Consider the following 20,421-nt stretch of genomic DNA (forward strand, 5'->3'; position numbering starts at 1 on the left):
TACTTCACTGTTTCCCAGTGGCCTGTTTGTTCCATGATTGACTTGTTATAAGGAATCTTTTTTTTTTTTTACCCGAGTGTACATTTGAAGATATGCTGCTGTGTGTGCAGTCCTAAATTTCAGATTGTTCTTTGGGAGTTATGACCAGACTTTGGTGGATATTTGTGGGATTGTAATTTCATTTGTTTTAATGAAGTGGTTTGCCTTTGTTGAAGTTGTGCCCCCCCCCCCTCCCTGAGTTTACTGTAGTTGACTAAACAGTAGGAAAGTTAGCTGACACATGAAACTATGCGAAGGAGACTTGCATCTGTGATTGTACAAGACTTTATCAGAAAGAATCAAGCTTAAAGATGCAAAATGGGACTAATGCTGATTAGTTGTTTTGAGGGTCATCCATTTACTATTACACTAGAGACTACTTTGGGCTGTTCAGATTTTATTTGCTTGGAATGTGATCATGACCATTTAGTAATTTTATGGATAGTTTGATACATTGCGTTAAACATTTATCTCTTTTGTCTTGACATGCTGTATGTATTACATCTTTTAGTAATATGTTCATTTGGTAAAGGTTCTTGGGAAATGATCACTAAAATGAAGTTAGGATTGGAAATGCCTGCTTACCTTCTGCTATTGCATCTCTACAGTTGTACTGACCTTTCCCTGATCAGGCTTCAGTCCATGTGATGTTAACATATACCCAGTGTGTTCCATGCTCATCACTTTCACTTCATATTTCTTCTTATTGGGCTCATAAAGGGCTATAGAAGTTGATTGTCTTGCTATTATTGTATCTTAGTCCATGTAGATGCAGCTAACACCTTCATGCCCTTCAGTCAGCTGAACATCAGCCCTTTGGAATACCTGCAGTGCTGATGAAATACAAAACAGAAATCTAAGGAATCTGTGTTTTCTGATACAATTTGTAATTTGCTTTATCTGTCAAAAACCCTGTCTCTTGGATGATCCAATCCATCCTCCTCAACCTCTAGAACTTGTAGGTTCAGTTCACCTCAGCACCAAAAACTTTCCAAGGTCACTTATCTTTTAGGTTCATAGGTGTTTACTAGGCTAACGACCACAAGGGCCTTTTTAAGCCTAACCATGTATCCCAAATCTCTCTGATACCCTTGATAAGTGTAAGCATGGGCCTGGAAGATGAACCATTTATAGATTACTTATTTGCATTAGAGACATAGGTGTCAAACCAGGGATGAATTTCTGTTTTTTTTTTCTACTGTGATTTCCATTTTGGTGCATGAACACACATATTGGAATATGGGGCCATGCTCTGTTTTTATGACTATTGTTTATGGCTCTATAAATATGTAGATATTTCTAAAGGAGTTTGCATCTCTTTTCAGGTCATAATTTTCCATTTTCTTTAATTTTCCTTCATGGGAAAAAGAGAGGCGATTGGTCTTGTTCAGGAAAGAGAAGACTGGATTAGTTCTTCAGATCTTCAGGACACTTAACTTGTATATCACAATAAACCAAGCAGTCTAGGAGGTTATGCACTTCCAGGTAGGAACTAGCCATTGACATTTTGGGCTTTACTGTTTGGTCTCATCTCAACCCCTGGGGTTCAACAGATTCATGGCTGTAGTCACAACATACCAGAGGTTGCAAGGGACAAAAGTTTGGTGCAGTGGTGCATCGGTTAGCATTGTAGCCTTACAGCAAGAGGTTCTCCTGTTCGATTCTCATCTGGGCTACCTTCTATGCGGAGTCTGCCTGTCCTCCCTACATTTGCATGGGTTTCCTCCGGATGCTCCGGTTTCCTCCCACATTCCAAAGACATGCGTCTGGAGCATTTCTCCCTAGACCTTCTCTAAAAATGAGTTATGTCCCAGTCTGGCTTTCCCGGTAAACAAATGTTAAATTAAATGAAGTGTTTCCATGGTGAATTCTGAATTACTGTGTCCTGTTTGATTGACACAAGTGTTCACACCCAAAACTAAAACCTTAGGGGGTGACTGGTCAGAAGAGCAGCACATCCAAAGTCACAAAACAAGTAAAACACTTATTTGTGGTATGTTCACTGCATTTAATAATGTGAAAGAATAAGCCAATGATATTTAATGACATACATGTCTTAATGTGGGTGAAAGTAGGAAATTACTCGATATGTAGGATTAAGATTGGGTCTCTGATCATAACTATCTTACTGTGTGGCCGAAACATTGATAGCAAGAAATTCATTCTGAAGGCAAAGTCTTTGAAACCACTTAGCACTGTCAAACAACAGGCAAAACAAAATGTAATGCTCCAATGTACAACTCACAGCTTTAAAAGCTGTTATACACCTCATACTGCCACACACTGTTTGTTTAGGACTGTGATAAAGTAAAGTTTTAACTGCTCTTAAATTATTTTACCTTCTACAGCAGACACTGTCCACTCTGGTAGACCCTAGTATGTAAAGAGACCTAGTTTTAACAACAATTAATCGTTTAATAAAATTTTAAGTATCTTTCTGATTAAGATGGTACTTTAAGACTTAACGATTTTGTAGTGGTGAAGTAAGATGTTTTGGAATTCATTAAAATCAGCTGTTTGTTTAGAGATGTGTGAAGAAAGCATATTTGAGGCTATAAAAAGGATGATGGTATAGGCAGGCAGATGAAGTGGCTTTGAACAGGAAGTATACTTACTGAGGAGGAGGAGTTGCTGGACGTAGTATGGAAAAATGTAGAGCATAATGCAGCTGGACATAGGTCATTTGGGCTCATTTGATGTAGCTGTCAGCTGTCAAGAATTGTAAGAATGGATGAGATGTAAGTGGAATGGAGTCTTTTTATGATTTCTAAATATGTAATGGACAGATCAGATAGGTGCCCTGGGTAACCTAGGTGGACTATTGCAGATTTCTTATAGACAGACTTAGGAAAACATTTGGTGGCAGTAGCCAAATAGACTGGCAGGCTGAATGTGTAGTAATGATGTAAGTTTGGAAGATGAATAGAATATTAGTAATAAAACAAGATTGTAATTAAAGTTTCCTAAATGAAAGCCTTTCTGAATAGGGGGACCATGAATTTATATATTTAGCAGGAACATGACCTAAAGGAGTGCATTTGGGGAGAAGCAAGCAAAGTGTTTGCAAAATTATACTGTATAATGGCAATTTGCTGTCCAGGTTTGCCTGTAGCACTTAAAGGCAGCTTAGAAGATACTGGATAGGAGAACCTACTGTACTTCACCATCACAATATAGGTTCATAGGTTCATACTAGGCTATCTGCCCGAGGGCATTTACAAGCCTAGCCCATAGTTTTGTGGCTTACGCCACCCCTTTAGTATGGGGAACTATACCCATTATTTTGCTGTGCCTCTGTCGAGCAGTGACACTGAGGTAATCCCTGGGGTATATCTGCGATCTCCCATCCATTGGTCAAGATTTCTCTTGAACAAGGCCAGCGAGGTGCTCTGCCTCACATATACCGGGATTTTATTCCACAGCATAGGGAGTCTTTGGGTGATGAATCTATCCCTCCAGCACGTCCTATTAATAGCCGTGTCGAGGTTTAAGTCTCCCGCCCTTGTGGCTCTGACGGATCTAGATTTTTTGAGGTGAAGCATATTCATCAAATCTGGGTCTGACATGGCCTTGTATGTTAGGCAAAGGTCACCTCTGAGCAAGCAGTAAGTGACTGAATAGAGCTGGAGTTCTTTCAGTCGGGCAGCATAGGACAGATGTTTGAGACCCTTAATCCTTTTGGTGAGGAACTTTTGTAGCCTCTCCAGCTGCTGCAAGTGTCGGGTCAGATACATTCCGAATGGGGCATTGTACTCAATCATTGGTCTGATGAGTGATGAGTATAGGGAGACTATGACCTCCCTTGATCTAGATGAGAATCCCTTCATGATAAGGTGGGCAATGTAGAAGGTCTTCCTAACTACTTTAGCTACATGGGTGTCGAAAGACAGACTACTATCAACCTGGGTCCCCAGGTCCCTGATAAATTCTTCTGTGCTCAGTGGATTGCCACCTATTTGGTAGCTAGGGATAACCTTGTTTTTCCCGAAGGGTATGACTATGCATTTTTTGGCATTTAACTTCTGAAGGATATCTGTGTCAGATGTGTTTTCTACTATGGCGCCCAGTTTGCAGTCATCTGCAAACTTTGTCAGCCATAACCCTCCTGTGTTTTCTTGTACTTCGGAAAAGTAGATGCCAAACAAGAGTGGGCCCAGGACTGAGCCCTGTGGTACACCACTTGTGACAGGCTTTGAGTCTGACATGGCGCCAGCAACTCTGACCCTGTGGGTTCTGTCACTCAGCCAGTTTGCAACCCATCTTGTGATGTATGGGTTAACATTTAAGCTGATGAGTTTTTCAATGATACCCGAGTGGGGTATTGTATTGAAGGCCTTCGCCAGATCGAGGTAGGCTGTATGGACTGCCTTTCACTCAACAATGGCTTTGGTGACTGTTTGAAAAAGTCAACCAAGTTTAGAAGGCATGATCTGCCTTTGACAAAGCCAAACTGGGATGGATCCAAAGTCTGCAAATTCCTATGTCTTTATTTATGAGGTCCATTATGATCCTCTCCATGGCTTTGCAGATAAGGCTTGTCAAGCTAATGGGCGGTAATTTCCAGGGTCGGTGGAGGCACCGCCTTTGTGAAGTGGGACCACAGTTGCAGTGCGCCACTCCTGGGTGCGTATCCAGAGGTAAGACTATGATTAAACAGCTGTCCTAGCTGTGGGTTTAATTCCTCGTTGAGTTCGTGGAGCACACAGCCGGGGACACCATCAGGTCCCATGGATGCTGTGTTTTTGCTTTGGAGAGAGCAGTTCTCAATTGGGCTGGAGATGTTTGGGGGCTGCAATCGCTTGGTATAGATATCTCTCCTTTGGGGAGGGGAGAAGTTTGCACTGAACCTGTCAGCCAGTATGTTGGCAATGTCTGTAGGATCAGTAATCTTCACATCATTTTGAACTAGTTCTGAGCATATCTGGGAGTTTCCTCCCAGGTTTCTAACATAGCTAAAGAAGGCCTTATGATTGTCTTTTGAGTCTTTAGCTATTTTTCTCTCAAAATTTACTTTGGATGATTTTATGAGAGCTCTTAGTTTTTACTTATAGTGATCAAGGGTGTCTTACCTTTTAAGGATTTTGCTCTATCTTGTAGTAGCTTCCTCCTTTTGTTGTAGAGTTTGTTTATGGCTGGGGTCCACCAGACTGGACGCTTGCCTTTGGTACAAAGAGTCTTTATTTTGCTTGGGATTGCCTTATCCATGCAGTCCTGCAGGTGCTGGTAGAAGGCATTTGTAAGTGATTCAGCGGCTTGAGTACTGTTTTCCTGCTCGGGGCCTTAAAGGAGACCACACTAGTCTTTAGAAGTGTGAAGTCGGCTTCGAGAAGTTCTTTACTGTGGTCTTTTTATTTCAGGTGGGGTGGGATGAGGACCTCCAGCGAGATTAGTTTGTGATCTGATCTCACCAGTGAGGGGTATACTTCGGTGTTGAACATTGTGCTCCCATGTTCGTGATGATGAGATCAAGTATGTTTTCTCCTCTTGTGGGATGGTGACTAGTTGTTCCATGGCATTTGAGTTTATGAATTCCAGGAACTTTTGGGCTAGGGTGTTTGGGCTTGAGTAGTGTTCCCAGTCTATATTAGGGTAATTGAAGTCACCTAGTATGATGGTGTTTGGTGATACATTTATCCCCTCTAGTGTTTTCAGGAAGGCCATGTGAGGTTCCTGAGTTTGTGAGGGTGGCCTGTAACATGCTACAATTTGCAGAGCAGTCTTGCCTATGGTTAATTGCACCTGGATGGTCTCCGATGCATCGTGCGTTGCCACAAGTCTTGAGGTGTGGGTGTCCTTGATGAATATGGATACCCCCCCTCCTTTCTTGGTATTGTCCGGATTTTGGGGCCGGAACGCATGATAAGAGGTAAAACCTGATAGTGCTGGGGTGCTCTCAGGAGCCTTGAACCAGGTTTCTGTCACTGCACAGACATCGATGTTCTCCATACTGAGAAGGGCCTCGAGTGCGTGCAAAACATTTTATTTCATAGGAAAAGACAAGAGTATGTGTAGTAGATATAATACTGTCTCTGTTAGTAGTACCCAAGCAAGATGGAGGTGTCAGGATAATGTATTTTGATTTTTTTCTTATTGATGAAAGCTTAGTAATTGGGGACTGAAAATTTGCATAACATTTGTATGTATGCTGTGATGTTTAAAATCAAAAATTAAAAAATAGCTCTCTGAATTACTCTAGATGTCTCCAAAGTTGATTCAATTGCTATTCTAGTCTTCCATTGTCACTTTCCACAGTTACAAGTGGATTAAAAAGATCATAGGCAGTTTTTTGCCCCTGTGCTTACTGATCTTAAAAACACCCTTTGATTAAATGGGATTTAGTCATTCCTGTGTTACAGGGATTCCACATGGAGCCAAGGAGATATTTGTCTGAGGAGAAGACATCATTCAGGCTCTAAAAAGGTGCTTTATACACCACTGGTATCCTGGCATTGAGACCCCAACCCCTCATCCTCAGTGGGTAGAAACAGAGACTAGTGAACCAAATTATTGCAATATCCCACAATGCCTGCCCTTTGGGATCAACATCATCCTTGCCTGTACAGTCAAGCATCCAAGCCACTAGTTGAACTCTGGTCACTTGGACCATAATCAGGGCTTTATGATGCTGGCAAATGGGATTCAAGAAATTCACTGAAAGTGTCAAGCTGAAAAGGTGAATTTCTTGAATCCATTTTGGGAACATATTACAAATATTTAATACTAGGCACCTAAACATAATTCTTTTTATTATGTAGAGTTTTTATATGCCCCAACATACTGCAACTTGCAGAAAGAAAATAAAAGTGTAATAGCATGAATTGTTTCACAGTTTTGAAAGATGTAATACACTAACACGGGCACATAACAGGCAGAAGTGTTGTCCCTATAATGAACAGCTTTAAGAAGTGTTAGACTCTACAGTGTGAAGTTCAGCTTTTAAAGCTGTCAGCATGCTTCTGATGCTTTTCTTTGGTGGCTGTTGTGTATGCTGCAGTGTGTAAATACCGTTCTTGTACTACAACTTAATAAGTACTGCAACTCCAAAAGAACAAAAAAGCATGTAGTGGAAGAATTAAAAGAATCAGAAATAGTACGTTTTCAAGAAGGACTGTCTGTATGGAGTAATGAACTTTGTTGTGTTTATTCTTTTGATAATTTTATGATGAATCATGAAAGAAGTATTCTGAACAAGTTGTTTTATTTTATCCCAGTACTGGCATTAATGTTATTAATGGGGTTATTTTTAAATGTATGTTCCCAAGGCAGATTAATCTTAAGATATCTGCTACAGGCCCCAAGAGGAGCTCAGTGTCTCTCCAACCTAACACCACTAAGTATTCAGCTGCGGTACCACCTTTATCTTTTATCCAGCTGGTGGATACATTGTATAAGAAAAGCGCAGTCCAGGTCTGAACTGTCTGCAAACACAAACAGCTATTGTTAACTTTGAACCTAACACCACTAAGTTTTCAGCTGCGGTACCACCTTTATCTTTTATCCAACCGGTAGATACATTGTTATAAGAAAAGCGCAGTCCAGGTCTGAACTGTCTGCAAACACAAACCGCTATAGTTAACTTTGAGTATGTGTCTACCTGTTTGAGCTAATATTCATTATCCCCTGAAGAGCACTCTGCTTTGGCTTGTAAGCAGCACCCCCCCACACACACACATACACATACACACACACACACACACACACACACACACACACACACACACACACACACACACACACACACACACACACACACACAACTTCCATTTTCTCTTTTATTCCCTTCTGTTAGCAAATAGTATCCATAATTGATCAAAGACTGTGTGTTTGTTAATTTAAATTGAGACCACAGTAGCCTACTGATACAAGATTATCCTGTTTTTCCACCTGAGAAATGGTTAAGAAATGAATTGCAGTTTCAGAACAGTCCTTGGTCAATTCTGATTGTTTCTTAAACACAAACTTGTCTTTGCTTGATCTTGGCTCATTAGCAACAGTACAAAAGAACTGCCTGCTCACACCCTTGTTCTCTCCCTCTCCCTTCCCTGTTATTACCTTAAGCCAATCCCAAAGTTAATAAATATTACCTGTGGCAGGCACCATTTTTAAAACTGCAACCACCTTTGAGCACTTTATGCTCAGCCCTGCCATAAAACTTACTAAACTGCCTGAACTGGGGCATAGCCAACTGATAGTTCGTGGAAGTACAGGATACCTACCTGAATCTCCACATTCACTATCATATGTTCTTTTATCAGTTTACTCTGTTACCTGATTGTTTCCAGCCCCCTCATAAGAGCAATTAACAGGGTCTCCTACCGCTTTGCTCCCCACCCTGCCCCCAATTCTCTCCCACCCCCAGTGATCCTACCTTTATTACGCAAACTCCTCACATCTTTCCAACAGCCAACCACGGCACTAAACCCAACACTACCTCCTCCATCTTTCCACTACTATCACTCCTCAGCTAACATGTATAAGCATACCATACCTATGCTCACTGCATGCACTCTCCTTGCATATCTTACATCCTACCAAAACTCCATCATTCCCCCACTCAACCACTACCACTGTACTACTACTCACACCACCACTCATGTCTCACCCTCACTCAGCTCCCCTCCCACCAACTCAAGAACCTTCCCTATGCACCCCCCACATATTCTATCAACTATATTACTCAAACAAAAAGCATCCCTACAACTTAACATAGAAACCCTCCCACCATACCTATTACCCACAGAGCACAATCATAAAGTTTCCCTAATAAACAAACACATTCAAAAACTGAGAAAACGAATAACCTCATGCATACCAAAACTAGCCGTAAGTGGAGACATCCACCCCAACCCTGGCCCCACCATCTCCAACCCCACTCCTCATAATCAGACTAGAAACCACAACTTCTCCCAAGTCACAGCCAATAGAAAGCCAAGTGACTTCCTTCTACTAAGCCTAAATATTAGAAGTATATCCAGCAAGGTCCATGAACTCCATGCCACCATAGCCGTGTACTCCCCCAGATATAGCCATCCTGACAGAAACCTGGCTAAAACCTCACATTACCAGTGAGCAAGTCCTCCCTACTGGTTACGGCATGCTAAGAGTAGACTGGCTAAACAAGAAAGGAGGCGGTATAGCTATAATATTTAAACAGCATCTAAACATCCAGATCTTAAAATCATCAGCTTCACAAATAGGCAATGAAGAAATAATATATACCAATCTTAGAGTAAACCAAAATAAAACCATCAACATAATTGGATGCTACTTCCCACCTGGGCAAAACATCCCTCTACTAGAAAACCTCTTCAGGTGGTCTAACCACCATCTCCCCCAAGAAACTATAATTTTAGGTGATTTCAATATTGACTGGCAATTCTGTTCTGGCAACCATCCAACCCATCATCTAAACCTTCATGGCTTCACTCAACTAGTCCATTCGCCAACCAGGATAAATAAAAACTCCAACAAGCACACTACCCTGGATTGGATACTAGTCAGTAAGAGTCCACAGTCATATATAGCAGGCTGCTTATCAGATAGCCTCAGTGGTCACTCCCCAACATTCCTACTCAAAAAACACCTATACCAACTAAACCTGTCATCTACCGTCAAATACGTAAAAAAACTAAACTTTAACCCGTTCACATTCATCTCATCCCTCAAAGAATGTAACTGGCATCCTCTAAAGTACCTCAGTCTTGATGACGCAGTTGAATTTTTTAATACTACCTTCCGGAGCATCCTTAATTACAATGCCCCCATAAGACTTTCCGGAACCAAAGCACAACCCTCCCCATGGCTACAGAAAACCACTAAGTCAGAAATGAAAAATGGGGATAAAGCCTGGGAGCACTGGCACAAAACCAAAACCCCCTCTACTAGACAGAAATTTCTAGAACTACGCAATAGAGTCAAAAAGCTAATAAAACAGGACAAATTCCAATACTACCAGTCTGCCCTAGACTCCTCCCAACACAAACCCAAACAATTATGGTCTTCCATAAACTCCATCCTCCACCCAGGTAAAGTCAGTACCCCTCCTCCTAACATCCCCACTCCTCCGAAAATATTTCTACCTCATTCAACACACACGTCACACAAACCATACTATCACTAGCTAGACGACAACAACCTCCCACCACTCCAACCCACACCTTCAACTAGTAATCTCACCACTGTCTTCTCTTTTTCTCCTGTTCCTACCTCCAACATAAAAACACTCTTAACTAAACTTAAGCCCACCAAATTAGCAGCAGACAACCTCCCAAGTGAATACCTCCAAATTGCAGCTGATGTTCTAGCCTACCCAGTACACATCTTTATTAACCGATCTCTGTCAGAAAGTTACGTTCCCACACTATGGAAAGTATCACATATAATTCCCCTCCACAAAGGTGGCCCCTCCACAGAACTAACCAATTACCGCCCCATAGCTATTTTCTCTCCACTCTCCAAAATACTAGAGAGATGTATTCACTCTCAGGTCTCAGACTACCTCCTTACTAACAACCTCCTTTCCAATACTCAGCATGGTTTCCGACCAAACCATAGCACCACCACTGCCTTGCTCTCCTTTACTAACACTATCCTTCAGCATAAAAACAATGGCTATCTCTCCTCTGCTACTTTCCTAGACCTATCTAAAGCATTTGACATGGTCCCACGCAAACAACTCATCTCTGTCCTCAATAACCTATCCTTCTCTCAATCAGTCACCAACTGGTTTCAGAGTTACCTGTCTGACCGCCAATAATCCATTGTATGGCAGAATGACATATCTCCCCAACTACCTGTCTCTATAGGGGTTCCCAAAGGATCCATCCTTGGACCCATACTCTTCTCTATTTTCACCAATAATCTAGCCTCTGCCACCAAACGTGGCGCACTCCTACAATACGCATATGACACAACCATCAACTGCTCAACCCAGTCCCTACCCAAACTGCAAAATGTCACACAGGAAGCCTTTTCCTCTGTTGAAACTTGGTTATCCGATGCCCAGTTAATACTCAACCCAAACAAAACTAAACTACTCATCTTCCAACCCACCAAACATACTTTAAACTCTCACTTTAACATCACAGCAAAAGGCAACACCACTATACACCTAACAGAACACACCAAATTGCTAGGAGTGGAAATAGACAATAAACTAAAATTTGACATTCACATATCCATGACAATAAAAAAAGTCCACGAAAAACTAGGAGCGTTATACAGAAATAAGCAACTTCTCACCAAAGCAGCAAAGATTTCAGTAGCAAATTCCCAGCCTATCTCCACCCTACTTTATGCCTCTCCAATATATACCAACCTAAGGCAATGCGATCTAAACAAGCTCGAGACCTGCTACAGCAAAATCGCCAAATTCGCCACAGGGGCATCCTACTGTAGGCACCACTGTCTCTCACTTGCTGAACTGGGCTGGCTTGAACTCCCTCACCTCATTCAATGGTATCAACTTGCACTCGCCCACAAACTAGTAAACCATCCACTAAAAGTCCCATCCCTCCAAAATCTATTCCAACCCTATCGCACCACCAGACCACTAATATCCAGCAACAAAATTCACTTACAGGTCACTAAAGCCAATAACTCTGCTGGAGAAGCACTATTCTCTTGCGCCATAGCCAAATTATGGAACTCCCTCCCACCCACAATTACCTCCATACCATCATGCACTCACTTCAAAACTTTACTAAAAGCGCACCTTAAAACATGCTGGCTATGCCATTGCAACTCCCCCTCTAATATCACCCACCCCATCCACCCACTACCTTTCTTTCCACCCCACTAACTACCTTGATTATAGCAAGCTCAGATGCTCATAAGCCTAACTACTTATTATACAGCAGGAACTTCTTATTGTAACAGTTGTTAATGTCTGTACTTTGCAGATGATAAAGATTCTAGTTGTCTACTGATATACTATGTTCTTCATCTATAGCTATATAATTAATTGCTATGTTGATCAAATTGTTTATTGCTATGTAAATCCAATGCAACTACTGTCTGTATATTTTAACTGTGGAGCTTTCCTCCCTGGGCCTCTGCTGAAAATGGACCTACGTCCAGTCGAACACTCCCGGTCAACAAATGTAAATAAATAAATAAAGATATCCTCTACTGATGATAGTATTTATGAAGGATCCGTTTGTAAGAAAAATTCATGCTTCTTTATCTGCTTTTCACACATACCTCTCAAATGTCCATACGTTTGCAGAATGTTCAGATTTTTCCTCTTAATTTTTGGTCTAGTCCTGTTTAAATTTGTCATTTTCTGACAAACCATTGAGGATTGCAGTCACTAAATAATGGCATACATTCTAGTCTCAGGCTTTATATCCTTCAAAAAATGCATTGTAATCCAAACTTTAGTCTTGTAACTTTCTAAATTTAAAAGAGCAGTAGTTCTTAAAAAAATGGCTTGGATGCTTGATCATGATTTTGGCTCTTAGTCTCTCCCACCCCATATTTTTGGATTTAGGCAGTTTTTGAGCAAAGAAATATGTTTTCAAGATATTTAAGAATCAGGACTTAAGGAACTTTTAACACTAATCTATGTATGGATTCAAATTTTGTTGTTGAAAAAGGAAAGTCTGCAATGAAATAATGATGCACATTATGGTTAGTAGAGAAAAGTAGTAGTTTTTATGGACATATATTATTATGGTACTGTTACTGAGATATTAAATGCAACAATTAATATGATGGTTCCTGTCCCACGTGGCACTCCTGTGGCACTGCTCATCCAATTCCGTTCCCTCTGGGATGAGGATCTTGCCACTCACTTTTCTTCTTCCCTTGCTAGCTCCTTCAATCGCCAAGCCTGCTAGTCAAACCACAGTTATACCTGCAGCATAGTTTGGGTAGGAATCTTTATGCCATGGAGCTTGCCAATTGCATGTCTGGGATTTGAAGATATTTTGTGTGTGCATACTTACAGTTAAGCAAGTGGGTATAACATACTAAAAAACTAAAATCCCCACCCTGTCTTTCTTTATGATAGCATTAATTACCAACTGTCCTTTAAGAGTAGTAGGCAAGAACCACCCTGTATCATTAAAGGAAGGAGGAACCAATGTTTTAAAATGTGTGTGCTGGTGGTTTTAAGCAGGTGTCTGTATAAGGTGTGAGTATTAACTGGTACAAAATTTGCTAATTTAAATTGCTCACTGTTCTAATGTGTTTTCTTTTTAAGGTATATGTTCAAGCTAACAAAGCAGCAGAAGAGGATGATGAAATACAGAAATCAGCTCAGGAATTCTTCAGAAAGTTAGAGGAAGGTGATGGGCAAACCTTGTCATTGTGGAAACAGTTTAGAGACATCAGCATTAGAGAGTATGCTGGAATATACAAGGTATATTTAGATAAGTACTTATTTGTACTTTGTATTTTTTAGTGGCTTTGTACCACAGAAGCAATGATATTGGGTGGTTATTTAAGGAGCATGCATCATCTGCTTCACAGATTAAAAAAACATTTTGCAAAAGGGTCTCAACCTACTGCAGAAAACACTTTCATAATTTCATACCTATCTCTTACATTGAAATGCAGAATTTTTTATGCTGTTTCTACATATTTCCCTGTTTGCCTATTCCCTTTTAGGATGGTTCTCATATCCTCATATATCCCATGGGCCTCCACTACAGGAGGTTTAAGGTATTACACAATGAAGACTCTTGCTTGGCTGGGTCTTTCTTCCAGTTATTATTGAATGGATTGTCTGTGTGACCTTTTTCTTTTTAGTTTGGATGTTACTTGAGATATTTTCCAGGCTCCCTAATATCTGTGAGCATAAAGCTTGATTTAAGCTCAGTATTTCTAAAGTAGAGTCAAGAAATCCACTTATGCTGTGTTGATGAGGTCACTAAAAAGACCAAGACATGCATGTCCTGAGCTTGTGGAGTTTGACTTTATTGGTTGAATATATACCTATAATGACTTAGAGTAAAAGTCATAGGCATTTTGAAGCTGTGTAGCTGAAACACTAGTATGCCTTTACGGAGTCATTTAAATGTATCCCATGGACATACACTACACAAGGTTTAAGGTATTACACAGTGAAGACTGGTCTATATCAGTTCAACGAAACAGCACATTACTTGAATACAACAACCTTGAACTTCTAACCAAGAAATCTAAAAACATCGAAAGCTCAGAACAGCAAATTTTTTCCCTGGGAAAAAAATTCACTGTTCCGAGAAACACACACACACACAACACAAGCACACCAAAAAAACAGCAATCCACACACATACACTTAAAATCCTACATCAAACCCTACACTAAACTGTACATACAGTACTATCTATCCACTATTCTTAACCCTAAGGTCTGTCACTATCGTACACTTACCTCACCCGTGCCCTAACCCTAACTCACATACCCCGCCCTAACCCTAAAGTCTATCACTATCGCACACTCACCTCACCCGCACCCTAACCCTAACTCAGTACCCCGCCCTAACCCTAAATCTATCACTATCGCACACTCGCCTCACCTGCGCTCTAACCCTAACTCACATACCCCGCCCTAACCCTAACGTCCACACAATTGCACACTTAGCTGAACCCAACCCGTACCTTTCCACCACATTGCTGAAAATAGAGAAGCCACAGAAATGGACAACCATATTCTTTCCCTAGGAAAATATTCGGTTATCTGCAGCTTCGCTATTTTCAGCTTGCTGTTTTCGGTTCGATATTAGACCATTCAAAGTATTAACTCTTTAATGATCTAATATAGACCCAGTGAAGACTCTAGCTTGGCTGAGACTTTCTTTCAGTTTTTACTGAATGGTTTGAATGTGCGACATTTTTTACCCTTTAATTTGGATATGTATGTGTGTCTCTGTTTGTGTATGTGAGTAGGCTCGCTGTCTTTGCATTGACATGCTCTTGATGGTTACACTGCAGCTAGTGCACTTTTGCTGTCTGACAGACTGGAGAAAATAAAACATGGTTAATTTACTCTCCCTTCTAAAATGTCTTTGCTGTTCTGTAGCACTAATTAAGAACTGTTTGTAAGCTGTAAAGTTGCACAAATGGTCATTCTCCTTTTTTTATCCCTACGCTTTCTGAAAGCGTCTAGGAATACATTTTGATGAATACTCAGGGGAGTCCTTTTACCAGGATAAAGTACAGGATGCCTTAAAGCTGCTGGAAAGCAAAGGACTGTTGAAGAGCATGAAGTAAGAAGATCACTTAATTGCCATATTTATGTTTCCTGTTTATAGGCTTGGGAAAGGTTAGCAAGTTTATATACTGTATGACAAATATGGGAAAAGGAGCTTTTATCTGTATCTGATCAGGGTTATTAAAAATAATAAATAAAATAAAAATAAGTGGCCGAGGTGGAATGCATGCATGTTTGTTGTGCATTAAGATACCAGATAGTTCCTTATTTTACAAGAAGTTATAGTAGATTTTTTGCATGTTTTTAATTTGTCTCTCTTTTACATTGCAGCTGTTTATGACTTAAGTATGCTAGGACTAGTGAGAGTAGGGAGTACTGAAAGTTAAAGAATGTCCTGGTAGAATAAATAACATTTCAAAGTGTGTAATTCTTGCTGTATTGCATGTATCATGGTCATTAAAGCAATATGTATCAGTCTTTCTTTTTCCTTTTCTGTGTTCCTTGCCTTCTGACCAGCTAGCCTCCAGTGTGGCTGCCCATTTGTCTCCTCTCATCAGAGGGCAGCATGGCCAACTTTCAGGCAGTTGTGAGGGGTTTTCCCTTTTTTGTCTGTAGCCCTGTCCTTGGTGGATAATTTACATGCTATCAGATGTTACAGCCTGCAGTGCCTTCACCTGTGAGTGTGCATGTTCCTGCACATGCTCCATGTATACTGCTGCACAGATGTTACTTGGCAGAGTCACATTTACATCCCTGTCCAATATAACACACATCTTCCATATCAATCCAATCTAAGTAGGTGCTAACATTGCAACAGGCATGACTGCCGTTTTCCTCTCAAGATGGGTGAAGCAGTACAGGCCAATGACTGCTGTCATCCCTTGTCATCTCCTACAGCACCAGGATAGGTAGTCTATCCTGGGTTGTCTGTGTCACAATCAGCACTTTTATTACACTATGCCACATTGCTGACCAATGCATATGTAATGTTTGGTCTTAGAATGTGCTAGTAATCGGCCATACCTTTGTGGCAGTATAGACTGTGTAACCTTCTTAAGACATTTCACTGTGGCTGAACTAATTTTTAAGCCTGTGTTATATGTAAAAAGGAGAATGCTGAGGTGAAAATGGTCAAATGTTTAGTACCCTCCTTGATGGGTCCCTGGTTGGATAGTTCTTTGATCAAAATTTGGCACTTTTTCATTAAAAATCCACATGGACATTTATCTCTGGAGTCTACCAAGTTCCATTTTGCCTCTTGCATGTTTCAGATCTCAGTCTGTGTTGCTGTTGATAAAGTCCTATGTACACTTGCTTAAGCATCAAGTTAGAGCCTAGGGGTGCTCTGACCTAGGCATTGTTTCTAGGAACTGCTTTTGACCTTCCCTCTTTCCCCCGATTCCATATTCTTCCAGAAGACCAAGCAGAGCAAGTCTAGTGTCATTCGTGTAGTCTCCTTTTGGCCTTGACAGGCATGGTTCTCCCCACTTTGGCCTCTCCATCTAGAGGAGCTTCTTAGACTGAAACTTTTAAGGACCACCCTAACTCCCCTGTCTGGTAAGCCTCACCCAGATGTCCACTTAATCGGGTGCTCTGCATGGTTTTTCTACTTCCATTGAAGTCTAGAGACACTGATTACCTTCTTCCGGTCATTCAGATCCTCATTCTACCCAGATATGTAATACTAAAAAATGTACACAAGAAACTGAACATATGTTTCAGTTCAACCACCTCAAGGAAAATAACCTCCTTCTGTCACCTGTGACAGCAATACTGGACTGCCTTTCTCAAAGTGTTTGTAAAGGGAAAGAGCAATGCAGATTAGCTACATACTCTTGTTACTCTGCCTGAAAAATATTCCAAAACCAGCAGCATCTTTGTTTTCTTTGAAAAAAATTTTAACTTCATTTTCTGGTCGGTCTTATGCAAGAAATGGGAATACCAGGTCAAGTTTGTTAAATCTGTCAAAACCCTTTACCGTCAACCTCTAAAGCCTGTATACTAACTGATGGTATACTTTCCACACCTTTTCTTGTGGAAGCAGACTGTAGACAAGGTTGCCCCCTATTCCCTCCCTTTTCTTGTTGGCAATATAGTCTCTGAATAGGCTTTCAAGTATTTCAAGATGTCTGCTTTGTACCATAGATACTGCAGGCTTATTTGCTGACCATTGTGTTATTCTTACCCAGAACCCTATGCAGGATATTAAAAATTTTACAAGACTTTGGGAATTTTTCAGGGTTAAAGGTCAGTCCCTCCAAAACTGTTCTATTTCTTTTTAACCCAGTTGTGTAATTGTCTCAGTCAGCCAGTATGTCCCGTTTTAAATGGTCCATGACTTGCCGTCATTATTTAGGGATTAAACTACATGTGGAAATCTTTACATTGCTTAAAGTCAACCTTAGAGATGTATGGGAAAAAGCTTTTGTGTGGGCTCATGTATGGCACTGTTTGCATCCATATTTAATGGGGCATATAGTTCGGGTTAAAATGATGATCTCCCTACTGCTTTTTTTATATATTTAGATGTATCCCCACTCCACCATCTCACCCATGTCTTAAGAAAATAAGTAAACTGATAAGTTATTTTCTTTGAAGTGAGGGTTGATAGATGGTATACCTCCACTAAATATTTTGGTTTGAAAATACAAAATTGGGGAAATATGCACAGGTCTTTACACTTATCTCTGTTTACTATAACTCATACAGCTCCATCCCACTTTGCATCCATTGAGATAGAACTTATTCTTTCACTCCCTGGGCATTAAGCTGGTACCCAAAATTCCTTCCTATGCATTTTAAAGTGTAGCAATCTGTTTTGCTAACTCATGTTGCCCTACATTCGTTAGCTAAAACTTTGGATTAGATCAAGGTATAGAAGGTCAGCAGTGCCTTTATGGGGCAGCCATTAGTTTATTAATGATAACGTTCCCTTTCTGGTTCACATTTGGAAGGTATAAGGGATTAAGTAGCTGTGTGACCTTACATCTGTGGTGGATAAAAATTGCATCATGATCAGTATTGAAACTCTGCAGTTAGAGAAGGATGTTGGTAGGACTGACTTGAAAATATTTAAAGCTGAGGCATATCAAACCAAGATCTCTCCTGGCTAAACTTGTATCATGGGACCCTCATCCTCTGAGTAATCACTTAAGGAACTTCCAGTGCCTTGAGGAGTGGGTAGTCCTCATATAGAGCTTCTTTCTTATATGAATGCTTTGTGGCACCATACAGGCATGCATCACAAGAGTCCTTCTCTTCCTAGTTGACTATTTTAGGATCACAAATCCCAGAAGTCCACATTTGTCTATTCAGGACTATCAAAGAAACTTAACTCATTTTTCTGTATCTTTGAAAAACAGGTTTTCTGTATTCAATAAGGATACTGGAAGGGCTTTTCTTTTATAATTCCCTGCTCAGCCTGTGAGGCAATTAAACATACCTTTGCTTATAAGTTTTGAGACTATCCTCTTGTCATTTAAACTGTGAAACACTGTTTTGTGGTGGCTTAGTGATTGTTCTGAGCTTCCTTTCCTTTGCTCTAGGACTCTTCTGTGGGTAGATTACCTCCCATCACATAGAATTTTCTGTAGAATGGATCTTGTAACATTTTGTGGTGGTCAGACCACAATACAGCCTCTGCTTGGAACGTGCTTCTAAGCCTCTTAGTAGTGGGTTTACACAAATGGATCATAGAAAAGGGTAAGCATTTCATTAAGGATTGTGCTGACCTATCATGTGGCCCTCCTTCCCATAGCTACGCTTGCACTCTTTAACATGTCTATGCATGAGACAATTTTCTTTTTCTTTTAATCCTACCTTAGAATAGAATGATCAGAGTTGGGTTTCGATTCTTTGCACCCTAATATCTAATGGATGGCATTATACATCTCAGTACTCATTAACCCTTCTTTTACATTGTATGTCAATAAACTTTTGTAGCCTTGCGAATGTATGTACTTTTAGATAATATATAGTTTATATAAAGGTTCATCGTTTTTAAAATTTGTCATTTATAAGTGGCAAAATCCTTAACATGGTATACAAATTCAAGCCGTGTTGTTTGATTGTTAATGATTTGTATTGTTGTTAAAATATTCTCTACTATATGTTTATAATTCATGTTACATTTTATTTGCATGAATTAAGTAATGTTTATCAATGAAATAGGGAAAAATATTTATAGCTTGAACTTTATTTTTAGATGTTTATGCCGTTTTCAATATTAAATCTGTATTCTCAGTTGATCAAATTTTATTTGCAACTTTTCATCTATTCTGAAATATTTGTACGCTGCCACCTATTCAGATTCCTTTAAATTGCATTCCTGTCCCAGGCTAATATTTTCTTAGCATCACAGCTTTTCTGTTATAAATGTTGCTTTTACACATTTGTCAAGACCAAATGTCATTCTTATATCATTTGAGAACATTTTAACCATTTGTAGTTGTTATTTTAGGTCCACATCTGATGAAATGTAAAATTTTAAGTCATCCACAAAATGAATTTGAGATCTCTTTGAATGAGATTGGTTTCTGAATGTTAATTATGCCAAGGTTAGAGGCAGATGAGGCTCAACAACTAATACAGGAGTAGATGAGATAAAAATGGTGATGTATAACCAATCTACAGGAAAGTCCCCAGGAATATATTGTATTCCAGTAGAAGTTTGGAAGCTAGGAGGGAAAAACTAATAAAAGATCTGGAAGGTTTTGTTTAGCAGTATTTTAAGAGGAGGGGAAATACCAACATCTTAGAAGTCTGCTGTGGCTGTGTTACCCAAAGATGGCAAATATCTGGCAGACCCAGCTTGATGTAGACCCATTTAAATTTTAAACCATGATTATAGTGTTTATGTCTATACTAGCAAAAAAAAATGGCAAAAGTATTGCCAAAATTGATAGATGCGGATCGGTGTGGTTTTGCGGAGGGGAAACAAACATTTGACAACATTAATAATGATCCAGAGGGAAGCAGAATGTATGAAAATACCACTGTTGCTAAGTCTTGATGCAGAGAAAGCATTCAAGAGAATACGCAGTGATTTTTGAGTAGGTCTGTGGAAGCATTTGCATTCCCTAATACAACAGTAAAGTTAATTAGAAGAAAGGATCAGAAGCAAAATTAAAGTGAGAGCCCCTGTAATTAAGTGTCTTTGAACAGAGGAACCAAGCAGGGATGTCCTCTTTCCTCTTTATTTGTTTTGTTTAGAGCCATTGGCAAAGAAAATAAGGGACTCAG

General features: G+C 40.0%; 1 protein-coding gene across 1 annotated transcript in view; it reads left to right on the plus strand.

The window, feature by feature from the left end:
• Positions 1 to 20,421, plus strand: part of RARS2 (arginyl-tRNA synthetase 2, mitochondrial) — a 443,458-nt gene that overhangs the window by 386,278 nt on the left and 36,759 nt on the right. Inside the window, exons 9-10 of the mRNA XM_044075298.1 lie at positions 13,244 to 13,402; positions 15,129 to 15,235. Of these exons, the coding sequence (XP_043931233.1) occupies positions 13,244 to 13,402; positions 15,129 to 15,235 (266 nt within the window). The remainder of the gene's footprint in view (positions 1 to 13,243; positions 13,403 to 15,128; positions 15,236 to 20,421) is intronic.

This window comes from Protopterus annectens, chromosome 1.part0 (genome assembly GCF_019279795.1).
Source record: "Protopterus annectens isolate FY-2018-M chromosome 1.part0, PAN1.0, whole genome shotgun sequence".
NCBI lineage: Eukaryota > Metazoa > Chordata > Ceratodontiformes > Protopteridae > Protopterus > Protopterus annectens.